Source organism: Chrysemys picta, chromosome 1 (genome assembly GCF_011386835.1).
Source record: "Chrysemys picta bellii isolate R12L10 chromosome 1, ASM1138683v2, whole genome shotgun sequence".
Taxonomy (NCBI): domain Eukaryota; kingdom Metazoa; phylum Chordata; order Testudines; family Emydidae; genus Chrysemys; species Chrysemys picta.
The window spans coordinates 63,538,747-63,562,181 of NC_088791.1; the positions used below are offsets into that span (position 1 = coordinate 63,538,747).

General features: G+C 43.0%; 1 protein-coding gene across 7 annotated transcripts in view; it reads left to right on the plus strand.

Moving 5' to 3' along the window:
- The first annotated feature begins 804 nt into the window (after positions 1–804).
- MSRB3 (methionine sulfoxide reductase B3) overlaps positions 805–23,435 on the plus strand; it is a 135,989-nt gene continuing 113,358 nt past the window's right edge. The window contains exons 1-2 of one of the 7 annotated variants that reach the window (XM_042853060.2): positions 837–962; positions 23,307–23,354. Coding sequence is in view for 1 of the 7 variants with exons in the window: in XM_042853041.2 (XP_042708975.1) it covers positions 845–962 (118 nt within the window). In the remaining 6 variants the exon portion in view is untranslated. Of the gene's footprint in view, positions 963–23,306; positions 23,355–23,435 lie in introns of all 7 variants that reach the window. The other 6 variants (XM_065558379.1, XM_042853041.2, XM_042853087.2 and 3 more) reach the window with 6 other exon arrangements.

A 23,435-nucleotide genomic window follows, 5' to 3' on the forward strand; every position in this document is an offset into this window, starting at 1 on the left:
CCTGTTTGTATTAAGCATTTTCCAATATATAATCTGGACTTGCTTCAATGCTAAAAGGGGAAATTAATAAATTGAGAGATGCTAACAATAGTCGTATTTCTAGATTAGTGATTTGAACCCCGCCTTGGGCGTGAAAGTCACTTTCACGGGCTGCTATTTACCCTTTACAGGAGTTGGAGGAGGTGGTTTTTCTTTTTTCTTGGTAATGGCAGGGTGACCAGCTGTCCCTATTTTATAAGGACAGTCCTGATTTTGGTGGCTTTTTCTTATATAGGCTCCTATTACCCCACCCTCTGTCCTGATTTTTCACACTTGCTGTCTGGTCACCCTAGGTAATGGGTTCAAATTACAAAAACTATTATTGAAATTATCAGTTTGCAGTCTCCCTACAGCCTGCAAGGGAGCAGCAGTGGGGTCGGTGGCGAAGCCTGTATTAACAGAGACGGCCTGCTCCATTTTCGTCGGACCATCCTTCCCCAGTGAGATAGGGCTGAAATGATTGCTGGGCTGCAACAGTGTCCGACTCTCAGGCCTGTGCTAAAGCCCACGCAGTAATTCCCCACCCTAGGGAGAGAGACGCTCCGTGCCAGCTCCTCGCCTGACGCAAGCTGGCAAGGGCTCCGCTTATGGTGGGAGTCTCCCCCCCAAATAACACTTGGGGTGCCGTTTGCTCTAGGGGGAGCAGCACCACACCCGGCAGCCCGGCCCTGCGGCTGGGTTGGTGCCCGGCGGGGCGGGGCGGGGCGGGGCGCGTTGGGGGCAGGACGGAGCTGGCCCCTGTACTCTCTCCTCTGTTCCATGCTCATATTTGGCATTAGCTGCCGCTGGCCAGGAATTTCCCGTCATGCCTCCCGGGGCGGCCGGGCCCGTCATTCTGCTCCCGGGGGTGGGAAGGGAGGTGCTGCTGGGGCCGCCCCTGCCGCTCCTCTCGCTCTGCCTGGCGGCCGCTGTGGTAGCAGCAGGTAAGAGGCCTGGGGCCCTGCCCGAGCCCCCGGGGCGGGGAGCCACCTGCCCGCCTCGTTTCCAGAGCTGGCCCGACCCCGCCCCGCGGCGCTTAGGCTTCTGCTACCCAGCGCGGTGCGCAGGAGGTGATGCCTCTGCGCCCGGGTGAGGGGAAGACCCCGAGGGGCAGGAGACTGAGGGCTGAGAGCGTGGGGGTGGTGCAGGCCTGGGGTTTGGTGGGGAGAGGGGCGGCAGAAGCAGCCCCGGGTGGGGGGGGGTGATGGGGTAGGAGGTCTTTAGGGTGGGGGGAGGGATGCAAAAGCAACACCTGCAGTGCGGGACGGGGAAACAAATAGCCCCAAGTGGCTTGGAGAAGCTGTTCATATTGAGCAGAATGGGACCTGGTAGCGGGGGGGGGGGAATGACAGGAGCAGCACCAGAAAGGTGGGACCCTCTGGAAGTTGAGGCTAGGCCTAGCGTCAGCTCAACCTGAGGTGCAGGTCTCTGCAGGGTTTGCATCAGGCCCACATCCTTTCTTGGAGGAAAGAGGGAGATTGTCTTTGCTGCCTTTCTTTGTAGTACAGCAAACTAACTGAGTTTTCCAAATGTAAACACACACAATATGAGAAACTGAGAGTGAATCCAGTCACTCATCCTTTAATAGGTAAGGCTCTGTTCCTGCTGACTGCAGAGCCCTTTGGAGCTGAGAGCCTAGCACACAGATTGGCATCCTATAATAATAGTGGGATGCTCTAGTCAACATTTACCATATTTACTGAAAGTTAATAACAAGGCACAATAACTATAAAGGAATGTTGCATTTTAGAATTGGTGCCTCTTTAAAATAAGTGTTAGACTTCAGATGGACATACAATATATTTTAAGAGACTGCTGAGCTGCCTATGCCCTTACTTTAGGAACAGCCTGAGCCTTATATTGCATATGTCATGGTTTGTCAGTTCCCTTAAACTTCCCCTTTTTTATAATCAAGATGGTTCTAAAAGTACACTGTTTTGAAAGATACCCAAGCAAAATATCTACAGTATACAGATGGTTTGCCTTAGTGATATGGAGCTCTGTTGGTGGCTTGCAGTCCATAAATGGTAACTTGGAATCCACCCACACTGTGGCATAATGCCAGTTACTTTGAATCCAGTGTTTAATGCTAAGAATCTTTCTTGTTTATATTTTTGTCCTTGCTGACTTGTTACTAGTGCTTAGTCTCATTTTTTGATTATTTCTTTCTTCCTTTTGATTTCCCTACTGCATGTCTTTGCAGTTTTGTCATGGTGTTTGGGCTACTTGTCTGGCAAGTCTTGTTAGTTGCATTGCTTTTTGAGGTTTGATTTAGGACATACATTTCATGTGGCTTTTAATTCTAATCAGGCATTTGTTCCTAGTTTTTAAGATAATGGTCCACACTATTTTAGAGATGTCTCACTCTAGAAAAACAGTATTTAACACACTACAAAAATATATTTATTCTGTATAGGGAATTAAATATGGTGAACAACTAATCACATTGCTAAATAACCCAGGAAGGTAAGTGTCTGTCCTAGCAAAAATCTGGGTTACAGAAAAAGAAATATTAGATAAATTAAACAGAGAATCTCTGCTTTGGGATTGGAAAAAAAAAAATCTTTGTTATAGGTGGAGCCTTTATTCACTGTCATCCACACATTGTAACTTACAGAAAATAATGTGTCCGCTTAAGAGAGAGATCTCTGTGTAAAATTCTGCAGTGACTTTCACAAAGTCAGTTAAGTCAATGGAGTCAGACTATGTATAAATCAATCTGGAATTTGGCTTCTTGGTTTACATTCCTTTCTCTTAATATTTCTTTGGTTCTTCAGAAGTCACCTCAGATGGACTGTAGGAAGAAAAGTGTAATCACATATTTCTCTGCAAAAAGAGCAAGCCATCAGCTTTAAACATGTCACATTTTGTCAACCATATTGGCTTAGATTTTTTGATTTGGCTACAAAATCACATAAATTAGTTGACTCTAGACAAAAAATAACACCCCTTGACTGAATGACCCTTCTTGTATCCAAATAGTGATGTTAACAGTCTCTTACAGGAATTCACTTATTATAGATTTACTTGTTTTCACCTACCCCAAAAATTCTTCTTGAAATCCTGTGTCATTAAAGGTAACTTGCACATGGGGTTGGGGGGAAAGTTATTTGTGCCCTTTTTTCCCTTGATGCATAATGAAGGCCTGAATAGATTTTTTTTTTTCTGCTTGGGGTTTTATCTATTCTACAGGACTCTCTAAGTGACTGGAGAGTTAGTAGGCGTGTTATAGCAGAAACTCCAAGGAAGTGAAGCTTGATAAATTGAGGCGGGAACTGATTTTTTGGAGATGGTTTAAAACTTGTTTTATTTAGTTAAAAAAATACTTGGAAGAAAAGATCTTTCTGTTAAGGATTCAGTATCCCTCACAACTGCGACTGAGGGGTGAGAAGACTGCCAATCTACAGCTGAGGAGTTCTAGTAAAAACAGGGAAGATGAGTTTTGGAATTCTTGATATTTCTAAGGTTTAAAAAACAAGCAAGCAAACAAAACAAAACCAGCCTGTCAGACTTTTTTTTTTGTATACAGTCAAGTAACAAAAAATGGACATCTTGTTGCTTTGGATCCAGGCCAATCTTTAATGCTGTGTATCAGCCTGGAAGATAACCATAGTGCTCAGGAAAAGATTTTCATATAGATTAGCTAAAATAAAAATATGGAGTTAAGGATTAATATCCTTCTCTTCTGGAATATGTAAATGCATAGCAGACTAGCAGAGTTTAAAAGGGTAATAATTTGCAGTTGGCCACTTGAGCAAGGATGAAGGAAAGGGGGAAAGTGCATCCCACCATTTAAAGATCCTGCTGGCAGATTTGGAATGTCATTGATGGATTTAAAGGGAATCGTGTTCTCTGTCTGGAAAACTGGTGATCCTTATGCTGTGGGTGAAAGTAGGGTACACGAATCCTTAGGGCTACCTAATAATAACCTAACTGTAAATTATAATTTAACCTATTTGACTTCAGCCTTTTGTTTTTTATTTAAAACAAAACCACACAATTTTGGAACTGTTATTAGGAGAAAAGCATCTTTTTCTCCATTATACAGTTTAAGGCCTGAAAATTGGAACCATATTAGCCAGAAACATGTTCAAAGACAGTTCTTATTAGCAAGTTGCTAATAGTTTCCATATCTGTGTAGACTTAAGTCCTAGTATTGCAAAATGTTGTAATATGCTAAATGGCATGGTTCATCCTTGTTCACACTGGACAGGGGAAATGGCCTTCTCATTTAAGTTCTGTGTTTAAACATGATTCAACTTGTGACTGTAGTATAGGCAAGACAAGCTTAACTATTACGCAGTTTCCCACTTGACTATCCCAAAAACTTAATTTGTATTGTCAATAGTAGATAGTGATCTCTTTTAAACCCTAAGTAGCAGTTTAGCAAAATATATACATGGTAATAATGTAATTGCATTGTTAGGAAGTGCCACCCCATCCAGAGGATAAATGAGTAACTTCACACATTGAGTCTGGAAGTTTCTCTTGAAGGAATCTCTGTTTCACTGTTCTTCTAGGGAGAGTAAATGACTGTAAGGCCTTGGCTACACTGGCAATTCACAGCGCTGCACTTGCTGCGCTCAGGGGTGTGAAAAAACACCCCCCCTGAGCGCAGCGAGTGCAGCGCTGTAAAGCGCCAGTGTAATCAGCGCCTGCAGCGCTGCACACTCCCTCGCAGTGCTGCAAGCTATTCCCCTCGGAGAGGTGGAGTACTATTCCCCTCGGAGAGGTGGAGTACGCGCGCGGGCGGCGCGACTACACTTGTGCTTCACAGCGCTGCCGCGGCAGCGCTGTGAATCCGCGAGTGTAGCCAAGGCCTAAGATTCACCTGACAGAACACACCTCACTAGTACCAGAAAATGACAATAAAACAGATGAAGACTGAGTGCTAAATACCATTAACTTCACTCAAACTGCACAATGAAAAAGAAATCTTCAATGTAAGAAATCTAAAAACTTCATGAGTAAGCGATCTGTGCCAGTTGTAGCCAAAAGAGACTATCCCAGCAAATGTTCAGTTTTGACTGAAAGGTTTTCCTATGCCCCTTTTCCTACGCATCTTGAAAAATCCATATTAGGCCAGTGTACAGGCAAGGATACAGCTGCTACTGCTGTGCAGGAATGAAACCCAGGGTAGTTCAGGCAGTCTAGGCCGTTTCACTTACAGCACTGTAAGCAACAGTGCAGGGGAAGAGTGAAAGTGATTTATCTGGGGTTGAATTTACAGTGGTCTTTTTAGCTCCTGAGGGTGAAAATGGCTAGGCTTTCATCAGTTTCATTCTAGGGGTGTTGGCAGCACCCTCCTGTGAGTTTGGGGAATGGAGTAAGTGAGAAGAAGCACACTCTATGAAGGGACCACAGTGGGAGCATGACCCCAAAAAAATCCAGAAGGAATTTTAAGGAGAGGTGAAATGCATGAATCCCCCTGCCTCAAACCAACCAGAAGGATAAGGTGCCCCAAAAATACCAAGATAAGAAAAACAACTACCCCCAAAGTAGGGAGGGAATGTTGACTAAAAATCCCAGGATGCGAAAGGGGCCCAAAAGATTTCTAGACTAGGAGAGAAATTAATTAAAAAAAAATTGGGAAAGGAGAAAGAAGGTACAGAGAGAAAATAAAAAAATCTTAATTTTAGAGTGAAAATTCTATATTTGAATCTTTTGGCTATTGGTGTACTAGTTATAATCATACCAGTAGCCAAAAGAGACTCCAGAATAAAATTTAAGCATGGGATGGTGTGACATACCAGGGTACAATCCAGACTAATTAGTACCTGTGTCACCCCTGCCCTGTAATCTGGGGTGTCCTTTACAATGCCTTACTGCTGTAGCCTTCAGCCTGGACTGCTCACAAAACAGCCTTCAGCATGTAAGTCACTCCCAGCTATGTATGTGTGTGCTACAGCCAGCCAGCCAGCCACACTTTGGCTCTTACCAGCCTTAAGATTTCCACAGGATGACCCCAACAACTCCCAGCCCCAGATTTCCCCCCAGAAATGTATGTCCTGTACTGCCGATAACTGCAGTGGCAAATAGGAGGTAGTCTTGAATCTCCTCATCAATGTCGGCTTTCTGCAACATATAACTGCCGAGGTAGGGGAAGTGCTCAGCGTCCCTCAGGGTCCTTGTGTTGATCTTGATTGCAGGATCCTGAAGGTTCAGAGCCTGCTGGTGGAGCACTTTAGTTTTCTTGGTATTGAATGTGAGGCCTAGTTGGTTGGGTGACCCTTGGTTCTTGTGTTATGTAAAGGAGTAAACAACAGTTTCTTGTTCACTTTTTCCACACTATTCACAATTTTATAGACCTCTGTCATTGTTATGCTCATACAAAGCACACGGGATATTTATAGAGGAAGGCAAATACGCAGCATTTATTGAAAATACAACAGTTAGCATATGCTTTTCGGTCTCTCTCTCTCACACACACTCTCTCACACTCACTCACTCCTGCCAGTGATGTTCATAGTTACCAGTCTGTTGTAGCTCGAGTCAATCTAATGGCCAGTTAGATTGAGCACGAGTGTGGAGCTGGGCTCTTGTCGGTCGCAATCCGCGGCTCCTGGAGTGTGGCAAGACTAACCCAAAGTCCCATGGCCAAGCACCCTATTCTTATAGGTTTTTTCTCTGTTGAAGTCTATGGATTTTGCTGTGTCAGTTTGTGATCGGTTACTTCTTCATTGGTGTAAACATTCCAATACACCTACGGGAGGGTCATCCTGTCCTTTGTTCCGATTTAATCAATTGTCCTTAGGGGTGCCAGCCTTCACCTCAGGGTCATCAATCTGCCCTTCATCATAGATGTGCGTTGATGGTTCTTTGATGTCCTTTAAGTCTCTTCACTCCTTCTTCCTTGACCATTTGGCTATAACAATGGCCTTCACGCTGTATCTTTTCCTGATGCATGCATTCCTCATTCACACAAACAGATTGAGAAGACAAACAGTAGTATTTTATATGGAGCAAAAAGGCATTGCAAATTAAACTTTGTTAAGTTTTACAATCAATAACCAAGACAATTTACATTGAGACCCAGGCCTTCAATGTTCCTCTAGTCTACTTAACATAGACACAATAGAGAATCCTGTCTCTTACTTACTAAAACCTTAAAACAAAAAAATGTATATATAACTAGAGTGCCTAATTTGTAATACGTATAGGAAACCATAGTAGACATTATAACTTATCCTAAAACAAAAAGGTGACCATAATCAGTCATAAGGATTGTTCTGGTCTGTCATTCCTTTCTGCTATTCAAAAAGGGTGGATGACAGGATGAAATCAAATCATACATTAATTCTTATAGTACATTATAAAATCCAGCTCCTACATCATATCTCCTCTTAGCTATCTCTTTTCCAAGAAAGTGCAATTCTTTTTAATCTCTCCTCATAGGGAAGCTGTTCCATACCCTTAATAATTTTTGTTGCTCTTCTCTGTACTTTTCCCAATTCTAATATATCTTTTTTGAGATGGGGTGACCAGAACTGCATGCAGTATTCAAACTGAGGGCATACCATGGATTTATCTAGTGGCATTATGATATTTTCTGTCACCTTATCTATCTCTTTCCTAATGGTTCCTAACGTTCTGTTAGCTTTTTTGACTGACACTGCACATTGAGCAGATGTTTTCAGAGAATTATCTACAATGATTCCAAGATCTTTCTTGAGTGGTAACAGCTAATTTAAATCCCATCATTTTATATGTATAGTTGGGGTTATGTTTTCCAGTGTACATTACTTTGCATTTATCAGCATTGAATTTCATCTGCCATTTTGTTGCCCAGTCCCCTAATTTTTTGAGATCCCTTTGTAACTCTTCGCTGTCTTCTTTGGACTTAATACAAAATTATTCAAGATAGTTATCTGCAAATTTTGCCACCTCAGCGTTGATCCTTTTTTTCCAGATCATTTATGAATATGTTGAACAGCACAGATCCCTGGTGGACACCACTATTTATCTCTCTGTGAAAACTGGCCATTTATTCCTACTCTTTTTTCCTGTCCTTTAAACAGTTACTGATCAGTTTATCCATAGTCAGGATATACCAGGTCCTATAGTTCCAATCATCCTTTGCCAGGAGTTTAAACCTTCTCCATATTTTTAGCAGATGCAATAAAACTGCCATTTTTCAAATATCAAATATACTACCTGTTGTGTCTTGTCATGGTGTGACCATGCAGGGAGCTTATTGAGCAGTAGAATTTTCAAAAGGTGTTTTCATTGGTATTGCATACCTGCTATAACAAATGGATGTTCAGACTCTCCTCAGGTTACGCAAACCCGACTTACGGAAATCCGGACTTACGGGAAAAGTTCCGTAAGTTCCATAAGCTTTTTTTTTGGTGTAATTGTCGGAGATACGTTCCTGACTTATGCAAAATTCGACTTACGCAAGGCATTCCAGAACAGAACGCTTGCGTAACCCAGGGAGCTTCTGTATAAACATAATGTTGTGTAAATGTAAAATCCACCTATTAACTCAGGGCTTGTCTAAACACAATTTGTACCAATTAAATTAAATCATTTGAGAAACTGATCCAGTTACATCAGTGCATGTGTAGACATGCTTAAACCAATTAAGGGTGTTTAGACAGGGGTTGCACCAATCAATTTCTAAACCAATGGGTCTCAACCTGTTTACCGTTATGGGCTGCATATGCAGCTCTCTGTGTTGTGTGGGTCACATCCACACAATATATGTACTATCGGTTTGGCCCTGAGGATGTCACATAGGCTGCAGCTGTGTGCTGATTAGGCCGTGGGTTGAGAACCACTGTTCTAAACCAGTTTAACTAAAATTGGTACTCTGTGTGTGTGGGCGGGGGGTGGGGGGGGGAGGCCTCAGTTTGTAGTAGGTCAGTTACACTAGAGTTGGAGAAACAGTTGGAAAAGGATCTATTTTGCTGTCCCTATACCAGGATGTTTCACACTAAACTCTCATTAGCATTAATGAAGTTGAAGAACTAAAATCCTATAGCAGTGGGTGACAAGATCCTTTGTAGTAGACTTCTTTGTTATAAATAGAGGTCTTATACTCTTATAATCCATTTTATAGTCCAGTGCGTTCTTTTGAAATCCTGCAAAACTGATTCTATATTGATTACTGTTCCAGCTAAGAACTGCAGGGGTTTTTGTCTGAAAAACTGCAAGTTTAATTTGATTGCAAGTGTCATCCCTGTACTATTTCTGGAGCTGCCCTTTGTTTTTGTTTTTATTTTATATATTGTTTCAAGCACTTAGAACAAATATGTTAGATGCTTCACAGGGGACACCTAGAAGAGAGCTTTGTTGTTGTTGTTGGTAGTAGTAGTAGTAGTAGTAGTAAATATTTATATTATGATGTTGTAGGGCCCCATTGTTCTTGTTTCTGTACAAATACAGAAAAGAAATAATCCCTGTCCTGAAAAAAACAAATAGATGAAGGATGTGGAGTAGAGGATGTGGATACAATACTATAAGAAAATGAGTTTAGTGAAGAAGCGATGCTACTTTGTCAATGACAGGTATTGGAGTTCTCTCCTTTTTTATAATTGGGTCTAGAGGGTGGAAGGAAGGAAATAGGGAAAGAGAGAGAGGCACAGCTTGTCACCTGTCTAGCCATGTTCAGCAAGCTGTTTTCTGTCAGGGAAGGAAGAACAGATGAGAACTGTGGAGGAAGCTAAGAAGCTATTGAAGAGCACAACTAGGTGAGAAAAATCAAAAGGGAACAATAAGGAAGCTAATTTATTTTAAGTCCAGGCTTCCTGAAATTCCTGCTAGAAACCAGGTAAGAGAGAAAATCAATGTTTAGAAAGTGTGAAAAGGTCTAGCGGTTTGTCCCAGGAATTGGCTTCATTCAGTAGAACAGGGGTGGTGAGATGTCCAGGTTTCTGGGCCGAAGTGCTTAAAATCTGAATGATGGAATTGAGGGAAAAGTGGAGAAATAACATGTCAGGGAAGAGGGGTAAGCAAGGACACGGGTTACAGAAATATAATTGAGGTTTCTCAGTTTAGGCATACAGAAGTGTAGATGGTTCAGGGTGGTTGTATTTCATTTAAAATGTGGATTCTCTCACATTGTAGGTAATTAATGCTACAGAAGTGAGTTCTTAGGAGTGATATGGAGAGTGACCATGGAAGCTTGATGGGTAGATTTCATTAAGGCATTCCAAACGCTGAGACAGCATGGAAAAAGGCAGGGAGACATGTCGGAGAAAGTGCCACCCTTATTAAACCTTCTGTTGGCAGAGCACTGAGGGTGGGAAACATAGAAAGAGACCAGATCAGAGGTGTATAAAATTTATTAATAAAAAACTAGACCAGGGCTGATAGTTGTTAGAAAAGTCTTAGCCAAAAAATGAGTTTTTATTTGCATGCTTCCATAACCCACCACTTCGTATATAATACATAATTTTTTTTTAAAGTTTGTGATTCCAGGCAATTTTGGGGCTTGTAGAACTTTTATGAGTACTCCATGTTTTCTTTCAATGGAAAGTGTATAGACTGTTGGTCCATAATATGCAACTTCAGCAGTTTCATTCAAACGATAGTTCATTGCCGTTCTAAGTGACTGTCATGCTCTACTGTGCTTATGATTTGTGACCAAAGACAGATCTGTCTACTCAGTAGATGTTGAACAGTTTAGAATTAGCCATTACTGTTTCTTGGGACAATTTTCTCAGCATTTTCTTTTAAAAGCCCCAGAATATGTACTGACAACATGTCAGATTATATAGATAGCAAATCTGGTGGGTAGTGCCTAATTCCAAACAGTCTACTGTGTACATCTTTTAAAATTCACAAACGTCAAGATCTGCAAACTGACTTCATAGTCATCCATCTATATGGTTTATCCAGTCATTGTCGTCTTTGTTTATTCAACCAGCTGCTTAAAAATGCGTAAGTGTCTAAATGATAGGTCATATCTGCTTCAGTCTGAATCTCTAAATATATTCACATCAACATTGGAAAAATGTATAAATATGCATGCAGGATAGCCTCTTTTTGAATCCTCCACTGGTTCTCCCTTCTGTATCGCATCAAACATAAGCTGTTTGTATTTACTTTCAGAGCTCTTCACAGTCAGTCCCCACCCTACCCATCATCACTACCGAATGTCGAAGCTCACCTCTGATCGACCTGTGATATCAGTTTCCCCTGCCCATTTGTTACATTTTCAAACAAGCACTTCCGTTCTTTCTCCCATGCTGCCCCTCATGCTTGGAAGGAGCCCCCCATAAATATCTGCAGAGCTGTCTCATTATTTACCTTCAGATCCCTCCTTAAACTCTCCTTTGCATTGATGCATACAGAAAAAATTGACAAAAATTAGGCTGTTAATGTACTGAGACCATTACCTAGCATGCTGACCACCTTCGCCTCATTGTTTCCTAATATTCCCCATCTGTCTGTGTCCAGCTGTTGTCTCTTGTCTTAGGCTTTGCTTGTAAGCTCCTTGGGGCAGGGACTGTTTTTGTTCTGTTTATACAATGCCTAAAGTAATGGAGTGCTGGCCCATGACTGGGGCTCGTACATGCTACAGTAATACAAATAATAAATAATAAAAACAAAAAGTGTATTTTTAAAAAAGACTGAACATGGAAGGGAGTAAACACTGTTAATTATTAATCCTCTATACTGTTATGGCAGAAGGTGCAGATGGCTTGCGCATTAGGGGTTATTGAGGCATAAGCACCCCACTCAGTATGAAACTCTCCATAGAAGACATGAAAGATGCCCTGCAGTAGTCACATCCAGAACATTGTTAAAGGTATTTTGTGAGTTAAAAAACTCCTCTCTGTTTGGGCCTTTAGACTTCTCTGAGCTTCCTTTCTGTTGCAGAGCAATGGCACAAAAGGAAGATGAATGGCCCAGCTACCTTTACAGAAGTCAGTTAGTCCCAGTAGATTCTTGGGCTACATCTACACTACAGGGGGGAGTCGATTTAAGATACGCAAAATCAGCTACGTGAATAGCGTAGCTGAATTCGACGTATCGCAGCCGACTTACCCCGCTATGAGGACGGCGGCAAAATCGACCTCCGCGGCTCCCCGTCGACGGCGCTTACTCCCACCTCCGCTGGTGGAGTAAGAGCGTCGATTCGGGGATCGATTGTCGCGTCCCAACGGGACGCGATAAATCGATCCCCGAGAGGTCGATTTCTACCCGCCGATTCAGGCGGGTAGTGTAGACCCAGCCTTGGACTAGGGGTTTCCTGGGTGTAAAGTGAAGGGAGTGAGGGAAGAAATGGGGCTCAGATATGTTTAAATTGTTGGATTGGTTTGAAATTGGAGTGCAAGTCTAAGAGTCCAAGGCAGTTGCTTTTCATCTTGGGACAGGGCAGAGGTGCCTTACATTAGGTTTCTGTTTCTGTAAGAAAGAGTTGCCTAAGGGCAGTCTGTTGCTACCCCTGTTCAAGGAAACAGGACTCATGTGCATTTTGTAAATAAATGTATTACATTAAGAAAATACCCAATTCTGTGTTAGTTTTGCTCCAAGTGGGAAACTGACCTAAGCAGCCCTGAAAGCTACTTCTGCTCAGCAACAGGTTAGCAGAGTTGGAGTACATCAGAAGATCTCTGTGTAGCTCAAAAACTTGTCTTTTTCACTAACAGAAGTTAGTCCTATCAAAGATATTACCTAACCCATCTTGTCTATCAAATATGCCTGTTTTACTTGCATTCTCAATGAGTCCCAAAGGAAAAATATATTTGTAACTCTTCTGCCAGCTGGAGCCGGTAGCAACCAGGGCCAGGCTCAGTATCTAGAGGTTCCTTTTCAACAATACAACACAGAACCAGATTGAGCCCCCACCCAGTAACGTGGGAAAATTACAATACTTCCCCACTTGCTAGCACAGAGTCTGAGTGTAGAAAATAAACTTTTAATGAAAGGAGGGAAGTCACCCAACATTATTTAGGGAAAATGCCACAAGCAGGATTCATAATTATAAAACTGACCACAACACACATCCCAGAGTGCGTGGGGCAGTGCCTTCTGCCTCATGTTCTTGCCTTCTACAACCAAAAGTTCCTTTTCTGTGCCCCTCTGTGCTCCCTCACCATACCCCACTCTCAGTGGTTGTCCTTGGTCAGTGAGGACCCAGGGTTCAGAGGCGCATCTGTGTGAGTTCACCTCCCACCCTGGGAAGAAGGCACCTTGCTTGCTGCACCAGCTGAGTACTTGCTTTGGCTGGCTGGTCCTGCTCACTGCCTCGCCAGCCACTTATTCACTGGCTGTCAGTCACCTTCTGCTGCCACCTGCCTCTCTGCTGTGACCTCTGCACATCAGTTTCGTAGTAATTTTCAGCTCGTTGCAGGCTGGGCAGAAACATTGCCCCCATCTCAGGTAATGTCAGCTCTCATTTGAGTACTTTAATATAACAAAGAGGCTCCTAATGAATCCTATTTAGCTTTTTCTTTGAACAGGAGTGGGGGACAGGTTAAACCAGACTGGAGACCCTTGGGGAGAGTCCACACCTCCTGGCTGGAACACCTGTCCCCACCCCTCTTACTTTCACAGGGCTCTGGCATTTGAGCTCCTGGCTTAATGAGGTCCTTTCAGCTGAGGATGACCCCCTCATTTGGGACAGGTTAAGCACAGTTCTGCTCCCCTTTATTCATACAATAATGACAACATTGGTAACAGCAGTTCACTACCCCTGCATTGAGTACCAAAGCAATTTGTAACCCAACACCAGCCATAGTTGATTACTTTGAGTAACGCTGCTCTATCTGCTGGATATCTAAGCAGAGTCAGTGTGTTCATGTAAATACAGTTTGCTCCTGAAGTCTCTCTCCCTCCCAGCTAGCTGTCGGGAGAATTCATTCAGACCCTGCTTACACATTTAATAGCTGGTGTCATTGTCTAAGAGTGCTAGCATGTTTGCCCTACTAGCAGACTGCTGATTATATGGACTCTGTAGCTCTAGAGAGGATAGTTACTCCGTTGATGTAGATCTTTTGCAGTGGTTCTCAACTGGGGGTACGCAGGGGTCTTCCAGGGCAGTGGTTCTCAACCAGGAGCCCAGGGCCCCTGGGGGGCCATGAACAGGTTTCAGGGGGTCTGCCAAGCAGGGCCAGCATTAGACTTGCTGTGGCCCTCGTCAGAAAGCTGAAGCCCAAGGCTCTGAGCTCCATCACCTGGGACTGAAGCTGCTGAACCCAAAGCATGAGCAGCTTAGCTTCATGGGAGCCTCTGTGGCATGGGGCCCTGAGCAATTGCCCTGCTTGCTGACCCCTAACACCCAGTGGCGTAGCCAGGTGGAGCAAACGGGCTGGGCGGACATAAAAAAAAGGTGCCACCTGCTGCAGTGCTTGTACTCACCGGGCAGCGCTCCAGGTCTTCAGCGGGCACTTCGGCCGGTCCTTCACACAATGTCTTCGGCGGCATTGAAGGACCCGCCGCCGAACACCCGGAGCGCCGCCCGGTGAGTACAAGTGCCGCAGCGGGTGGCGCCTTTTTTTATGTCCGCCCCCTGTTCAGAGTAAAAATTCAAAAGGCACCAAAAAATTCAAAAGGCGCCACTTGTGCTCAGTGGGGGAGCGGCCGCTCCCCCTGCTCCCCCCAGCTATGTTACTGCTAACACCGGCCCTGGGTTTTATATGCAGAAAACCAATTGTTGTGGCACAGGTAGGGTGTGGAGTTTTTATAGCATGTTGAGTGTGTGTGGGGGGGGGCTCAGAAAGAAAAGGGTTGAGAACCCCTGCTCCAGGGGGTACATCAACTCATCTAGCTATTTGCCTAGTTTTACAACAGGCTACATAAAAAGCACTAGCAAAGTCAGTACTAATTTCATACAGACGATGGCTTGTTTTATACTGGTCTATATGCTGAAATAAAGTACAATATTTATATTCAAATTGATTTATTTTATAATTGTAGGTTAAAAATGAGAAAGTGAGAAATTTCTCAGTAATAGTGTGCTGTGAGGCTTGTATTTTTATGTCTGATTTTGTAAGCAAGTAGTTTTAAAGTGAGGTAACACTTGGGGTATGCAAGAGACAAATCAGCCTCTGAAAGGGATACAGTAATCCGGAAAGGTTGAGAACCTCTGTTTTAAAGGACTCTAAATCTGTGTTGCAGAGTTGCGTTGTCTAAGCTGTGGATATCAGAAATCATACAAGAACTCCGCATGCTGAAACGTGATTGTCATGGCTACAGAGCATGAATAAACACTGTTATCCTTCTGACTGGCTTCTGTTTCGATTTTTCCTCATTTGCAGTATGTATATAATATATATACTCTGTATGAATATAGATACACAAAGAAAAATCTTAGTTTAAAAAAAAAAAGCTAAGGCTGAAAGTGTGTTTCAGTTGACTCTGAATAGCACCCCCAAAATTGCTTTCTTTAAAAAAATTCTACATGTTTAAAAAATAAACAACCTCCCCCACCCAGAACACCACTACCACCTATATTGAAAAGTCATTCCTCACCTCTGTACCATGCCAATCTCCTGCCCCAGTCCATGCAACTCCTCTTTCTGACTCTTCTACTGGCTTTGAGACCAGGAATTGTGGCCCCATGGTACCCTTCCATGTCCCTCCCAGACCCCTTCCCTTCTGCCCTTGGTTCAGTGTTCATGCCTCCGGTGACCCTCCTGGTCCTTTCCCCTCTGGCCTCCTACGCATCCTGTCCATGGTCCACCACTTCTGGATCAATGTCTACTGGCTGTATTAGCACAGCTTGAAGTCAGCAGAAAGCCAATTTATATTTATAAATTATATTAAACTTTGTTCTATGTACACTTGAAAACCGCTTTGTAACTCCCTGCTGACCCCAAAAGCAAAAAGTTGCTACTCACCAAAGCCAGCAAAACAAAACAGGTTTTCTATGATTGACGGCCTGTTACACATCAGGTTTGAGATACATTGTCAAAACTGCTTGCTTACTACATACTAGTGGTACTTAGCTTTAGCCAATGCTGCTAAAAAATCATTAATGCTTTCATGAGCATTAATTTTACCTACACTTTTTTTTAAAGGGTAGCATATTTTAAGGAGGAGAAAGATGAGACTTACTTTTTTTTAAAATTTGCAATCTAACTTGAATACATTGTCTCCTGATTGCATATGCTTTTTACTCATAATACTGTATACAGTAGAACCTCAGAGTTACGAACACCAGATTTATGAACTGACCGTTCAACTACACGCCTCATTTGGAACTGGAAGTACGCAGTCAGGCAGCAGCAGGGAGGGGCGGAGGGGGGGAAGCAAATACAGTACAGTACTGTGCTAAATGTAAACTACTAAAAAAAAAATGGACAGTTTAAAAAAAAAAAAAAGATTTGACAAGGTAAGGAAACTGTGTGCTTGTTTCATTTAAATTAAGATGGTTAAAAGCAGCATTTTTTTTTCTGCATAGTTAAGTTTCAAAGCTGTATTTAAGTCAATGTTCAGTTGTAAACTTTTGAAAGAACAACCATAATGTTTTGTTCAGAGTTATGAACAACCTCCATTCCCTAGGAGTTTGTAACTCTGAGGTTTCACTGTATTGGCATATGTTCTAAGATTATGGTTCTTCATAAATCATTCTCTTGAATATGTCTAAGATTTGGAAAGCTTCAGTTTTGAAAAACTCTCATTTAGTGATGGTAGTTTCACACTATTTAGTTGGTAATCATTCAAGTTTATAGTATTTGAACTAGGTTTTTTCCCGCTCTCATATTATTCAGTCACTAGCATTCAGTATGAACACTCTAACAAATATAGCTTCAAAGGAGGTGTGAACATTGAGAATTAACCCAGTTTTATATATTACCAGACATTTTAGTATGTTTTCAAAAGTTTGCTTATTTAAAAGGGGGAAAAAAAATCTGTAAATCAAATGACACCAATTAACTTATGTTGCACTTTATAGAATTTTCTATATTCTGTTCTGTATATAAAGATGTATCAGTGGCTTAATAGCTTTGTTACAATGCATACACTGCGTTATGGCACATTAACAGTACTTTTCAGGTTGTGGGTGCAGTGTTTGGTATATCTTCTTTAGACTATTACAAAAACTAATTATCTTTTTTTTTTTTTATGCCAGCATTTAACTTGCACACTCACAAGGTTACTTTAGGTGCAGGCACAGCGCAATAGCATGGTAATCGTTGCATTTTTAAAGAAATATTTTGCTTCAGTGGCTGGATGCACAGGCTTTTCTTGTGTGCTTAACATTTTTAAATATTGTTTTAAAGATAAGTCAGAACACTATTAATTACATAACTTTACTAAAAGGTTGTGGCAATAAGTAGTATTGATAGTTTAAAAAAAAAAAAAACCTGGTAGAAAATTTCCATGTAAGGAGAGTGCCTGAGAAAGAATCTGGTGATTATGATCTTTTAACCTGAAATGCTTTGGAATAGCTGAGGTATTTAAAAAAGGAATCTAATGATTCTCAAATGATACCCTGTACTAAAGTAATCAATGAATTAATGGAGAAGTCATTACAGTATTTTACCAAAAACTATATTCAAATAATAAGCTTTTTTGCTAAATTTGAAATGGTACTGATTTCTGGTTATAACATGCTGCAGGGGAACCTGAGCTGTGAGCTGCTGTGTTACCCCTCTGCCTCAGCAAGCATGTGTTTTGCTGGCAGACTGTGTGACGGCTTCCTGCCACACCAGTCTGTCTTCTCACCAGCAAATTCCTCAAGGTTCTCGAGCCCAAACCTCACCTAGCAGGTAACAGCCAGTAAACTCCAGCCCCTGAGTTCCTCAGAGATGTTTCTCTTCAATGCACAGCCCCTACCACTGTGCATTCACAGAAGATATTGTTTGTTGCTCTGTTAAGGAGTCAGTACATCACGGTTTGTTAGTTTAATTGGGGTAAATACATCCTTCCCCCTCAAAAACAGCACTGGATTTGTTTATAGTAAAACTAAAACAAGTTTATTAACAAAAGAGCATGGATGAAGTGATACCAAGTAAAAGAAATAAAGGTAGAGATGGTTATAAGCAAATAAAAGTGAAAACACATATCTAAACTTAGTTTAGCAAGTTACAGTGTTTGTTCAAAATGGTTACTCTCACCCCTAGTCTCCTTTTCAGCTTTTTGCTGGCCAGCACGCATCAAAGAGATCAAATTGGATGGTTTCTTTGTCTCCTTAGGTGAAAGATAAAGATGGAGTCTCTTGTTCCTTATACAGTGGGAGTGGAACAATTTTTTACAGTGGGGGTGCTGCAGGCGGAAACCATGTATTTGGGTTGTTATTACTACTTCAAGTCAGGGGGTGTGGCAGCCTCCTCAGCACCCCTAGTTCCATCACCTATGTCCTTGTATCCCCAAAGGGATGTCTTAGTCTTACAAGTCAGGAAGGCATCCTGGGGATTCAGTCTCCCGTGTGTCTCTGGGGAAAAGGAGCCATGTTAATTTTCTGTCTCTTGAGTTCAGGCTCAGGATAACCCTTGCTGGTTTAGCTCGACAGTTTTGTTTATGGCTCATGTGTAAATTGAGGGAAGCCCACATTCCTTTGTCTAGGACAGACCTGCTTATTGCCTATATGTAGGTTAGTCTTTGTGGTCTTAAACATGTTTTAGTAACATCATAAACAGGGAAATCATAACTTCATATCAAACATTAACACATGCATTAATAACCAGCATGCTATTAGCTTTCATATGGTACTTCACAGGGCATATTTTATTCAAGTATCATTGTAGTAGTGTGTGTGGTGTGAATGCAGGGTGCTTGGGTCACACTGGTTCATGGTTGTGACTGAGAATTTTAAATATACTTGTTATCTATTCTAAATTTTAAAAAAGTAGCAAACTGCAGAAGAACAAGGAGATAATATGAAGCTAAAAGAAAATAGTGATTATGTTAAAGAATCAGGTACCGAATGAAATTACATAGGACTGATTTCTGATATATAGATGTGTGTCATGGTGTATCTAGGAAAATCAGCTTCTCCATTGGAGGGCATGATCATTTAATGTATTAAGATGTATCACATTTTGTTTAAAATCAATTATTTTAATTTATAAAGTATTAATAAAAATATATCCCAAGTCTCTTCTGGCTATATACCTAATGATTATTTGTTAGAAGTTTCCCAAAGGCACCATGATATAGCAGTGGTAACTGATTCTGCATAGAGGATGTTCTGTGGTGTGTTGGGACAATCTAGGCTGGGGCTGGGGCTCTTTGGGAGATGCTAGTCCTGGGCACAAGTTTGGCTCGAGCAGCCCTCAGGATCTGAGGGTGGAAAGGTGGTGTGAATCCATCTGTGTTCTCAGCCTGGCTGAGGAACGCTTTGATGCATTTGGGGAGCTGGTCCTATCAAAGTATTAATTTTTTCTTCCTTCTGTGTTTCTTCTTTCAATTTTGTCTTCTCTTGGTTGTCCTGCAGTGCATCACAAAGGGGGTCATGAAAAGTGACTGACTGCCTTATTGATGCATATTTTATTAAAATAAAGCATCTGCATGGGCAGCTCTGCATATTGCTCAGCCACCTTGGGATATCTGCGCACGTTCAGCAAGCTGTAAATTAGCTTCCATAGTAAGCCGTCACATACTCATTTATTTTAGACAAAAGCAACACAAACATGGAAGAGTATTCTTTCAAAGCAGTGTACTTCCTCCAGACTTGAACTTAAAAGTCCCATTTAGGTCCCAGTGATGTTGGGTAAAAGTTGGCCTACTTCCTTAGGCTCCTTTGCAAATCCTAGTGCTAGTCATTAATGAAAATAATTCCTCACTCACATAATGCCTAGCACAATGTGGCTGAGATCCCAACTGGGGCCTTTTGGAGCTGTCAAAGTGCTCCAAATGAGATATAATGCTTAATTAACCTGTTAAAGAGTTTAGTACTTTTTCCAGAGTACACGGAGTACAGCAGAAGGCAGCAGTGCCGTAATCTTGTACACAGAGTTTAGGACTGGGAACAATGAACTCTTGAGTTTTAATTTCAGCTCTGCCGCTGTTTTGGCAAATCACTTGATGTCACTGTGCTGGGCTGTTTGCCCACTTGTAAAATGGGGACAAAAATGCTACTTCACAGGATTGTGTCAAACCTTATGGCAGTCCTTGTCACAATGGGAGAATTGACAAGAATGGGGCCTCACTGGTCTTCTAACCAGGTCATTTTAAAACATTTTTTTGAGTGGTAATTAAAGTATGAGAATTTTATTACATATCGTTCTTTACTGTGGTTTATTATACAACATGTTTCACTTGACACACATCACCATTTTACATACATACCGTGTACCACTCTTTAGACAAACAACATATACCACAATAGAGTCTCAAAAAATAAATACATCTGTTTAATCTTCACTCACGGGGTGAAACTTCAGAACTGGTCTGTTTTCTCAGAAGATAAAATATGAAGTCATTTCTGAAGAGCAGGATAGAAATTCCATCCTTAATCAGTGAACAAAATGGCAGGCTAGCAAGCTAGCCAGTAGGAATTATTAAATTAAAAGTGTGCTTTCAGAATACATGCATCATGTCCTCTGAGCACCAGAAGCCATTTAATCTTCGCTGGTGCACTATGAAGGTCAGTCCTGGAATGGAAAAGATTAGGGATATTTCTCAAGATGTTGAAAGGATTGTAACTTTAAAAAAAAGTCTATTTAAGTCTGTTGCAGTTATAAACTTACTGCCATAAAAGGAATGTGCTATATGTTGGTACGCTGCCAAGTTCGGGAAAACAAAAATATAACCGAGCTCTATAGGAGCTGAATAGGACTGGTCCCAGTACAGACCCCTGATGGACATCACTGTTTACCTGTCTCCACTCTCACCTTTTATTCCTACCCTTTGTTTCCTGTCTTTTAACTGAAGTCCCTGGCAGTGCTTTCAGGATCATCTAAGGATCCTTAATTTACTTTAATGACAAACCTTTTGTTATCCTTATCACCTGCCTCTGTTATAAACAAACTCCCAGCCCCAAAGGCTGTGTTGCTCCCAGCTTCTGAACTCATCCCATATTACACTCAAGCTGTTGCAGTTAAGAGCTCTGGCTGGGGCTGGGGCAGAGGTGAAAGTAAACCGGTCCAGTCCGGTACGGCATACCGGCAAGAGCCGGTACGCTGTGCCGGACTGGACCGGCTTCTCCAGCGGTGATTTAAAAGGCCCAGGGCTCCAGCCGGAGCTCCGGCAGCCAGGCTCGGGCAGGTATTTAAAGGGCCCAGAGCTCCGGCCCCTGTGGGGAGCCCCGGGCCCTTTAAAGCGCTGCCCGAGCCCCGCTGCTGGAGCTCCGGTGGCGCTTTAAAGGGCCCAGGGCTCCCCGCAGCGGCCAGAACCTCTGGCCCTTTAAATCACTGCCAGAGCCCCGGGGCTCCTGCAGCCGGGCTTGGGGGGATTTAAAGGGCCCGGTGCTCCTGCCACTGCAGGGAACCCCAGGCCCTTTAAATCCCCACCAGAGCCCTGCCGCCGCTACCCCGGGGCAGTGGCGGCAGGGCTCTGGCAGCGCTTTAAAGGGCCCGGGGCTCCCTGCAGTGGCAGGGCTCCTGCGGTGATTTAAAGGGCCTGAAGCTCTGCGGCGGCCGGAGTCCCGGGCCCTTTAATTTGCCCCTGAGCCCCGGGGCTCCCAGCCGCCTCTGCAGCTGGTAGCTCCGGGATGATTTAAAGGCCCTGGGGCTCCCAGCCACAGCACCAGGGCCTTTAAATCTTGAAAGGCCCCACCTCTTCCAGTTGAAGCCATGCCTCTGCCCAGGACTCTGGCATACCGGTAAGTCCTTTAAGTTACTTTCACCCCTGGGCTAGGGTGAGTAGACCTCCCCTGGATAACTCTCTGTTGCTGGTTCCAGTTCCAGTCCCCAACAATTGACTCTGGTTGCAGAGTGCAGTGCTCTGTTTCCTCTCCTCTTTTAGCAGTGGCCTCTACTAGAAGCAACTAGATTAGCTCCTGCTTCTTGTTTCCATCCTTTTTTCAGGCCTTCAGGCAAGAGCCTTCACTATAGGTTAAAACAAGGAGGAGAAGGCAGCCCAACATATATAGCAGGGGTGGCCAAACTTACTGACCCTCTGAGCCGCATACAATAATCTACAGAAGTTCAAGAGCCGCAAGACACGCACAACCTGCCTCGCAGGGCAGTGCCTCCTGGGATACGGGACTAAAGCCCTGAGACCTCCCTCCCTACAGGGCAGAAGCCCCTCGCCCCATCACTTGGCTTCAGGGCGGAAGCCTAAAGCCCCCTAGCCCCCATTCTGGTGGAGAATGGGAAGGAACATGTTGGGGGGGGGGGGGGGAGCCTCCGTGAGCCACAACGTAGCTGTAAAAGAGCTGCATGCAGCTCACAGGCTGTGGTTTGGCCATGCCTTATATATCATCTAAGCCCTCCTTGAACCACTAGCAAGTGATATGTGATCCACAGTTTGGGAACTGGCAATTTAGCCTGTAAAATTCTTTAGAGAAGTGCAGCGTCTTAGCTATGGTGCTGTCAGGGGCGGCTCTATGTATTTTGCTACCCCAAGCACGGCAGTCAGGCAGCCTTCGGCGGCATGCCTGCGGGAGGTCCGCTGGTAATGCAGATTCGGCGGCATGCCTGCGGGAGGTCCGCTGGTAACGCGGATTCGGCGACGTGCCTGTGGGAGGTCCACCGGTCCTGCGCCTTCAGCATCCCTGCCGCCGAATTGCCGCTGAAACCACGGGACCAGCGGACCTCCCGCAGGCATGCCGCCGAAGGCAGCCTGACTGCCGCCCTCATGGCGACCGGCAGGCCTCTCCCTGTGGCTTGCCGCCCCAGGCACGTTCTTAGTGCACTGGTGCCTGGTGCCGCCCCTGGGTGCTGTATACCAAAGTTAGGTAACAAAATAATGAGGAATCAATGCTGTGGCATCTCCCTGAAGGTAGGAAGCAGGAGTAGTTGTAAAAGAGGAATGATAATGTGCTTTTATTTTCCATTTTTATTAGTGGTCTAGAATCCAAAAGAGTCAGTTTATTTTGAACTTCCTCTTACCCTTCCCACATCATTTTTTATTTGTTCCTGGGGTATATTTATATTTCTTTTGTCATACCAACAATTCAGAAAGCTGACCTTTGGAATACACAGACAGATGTTAAAGTGAACAACTTAGCAAACAAGAATATCAGAATCAGATGGCAAAGGGTCATGAACTCCACATCTCTTACAGCTGTTACCAGAAAGAAGCTTTAACTGAATTCAGTAACTAAGTACAAATTTTGTCACTTTATGACTTCCTCAAATCAAATGTAATTTTCCTATTATACAGAGAAATCACTTACATCAAAACTAGAATTGTTATCCTGATATCTAGAAAGGAAATGTACAGATACCTCACAGAACTGGAGTCTGACACCTTTGATTACAGTGAATATTTTCTTACTTTACCAGAGCCATTGAAATCAGTAGAATTACACAAGAAGTAAGGAACTACTCAATGTGAGTAAAAGTTTTAGAATCTGGCCTGTATTTAATAATTTAAAGGACTTGCTTAACTGTAAAGACCATTATGTTAGACTA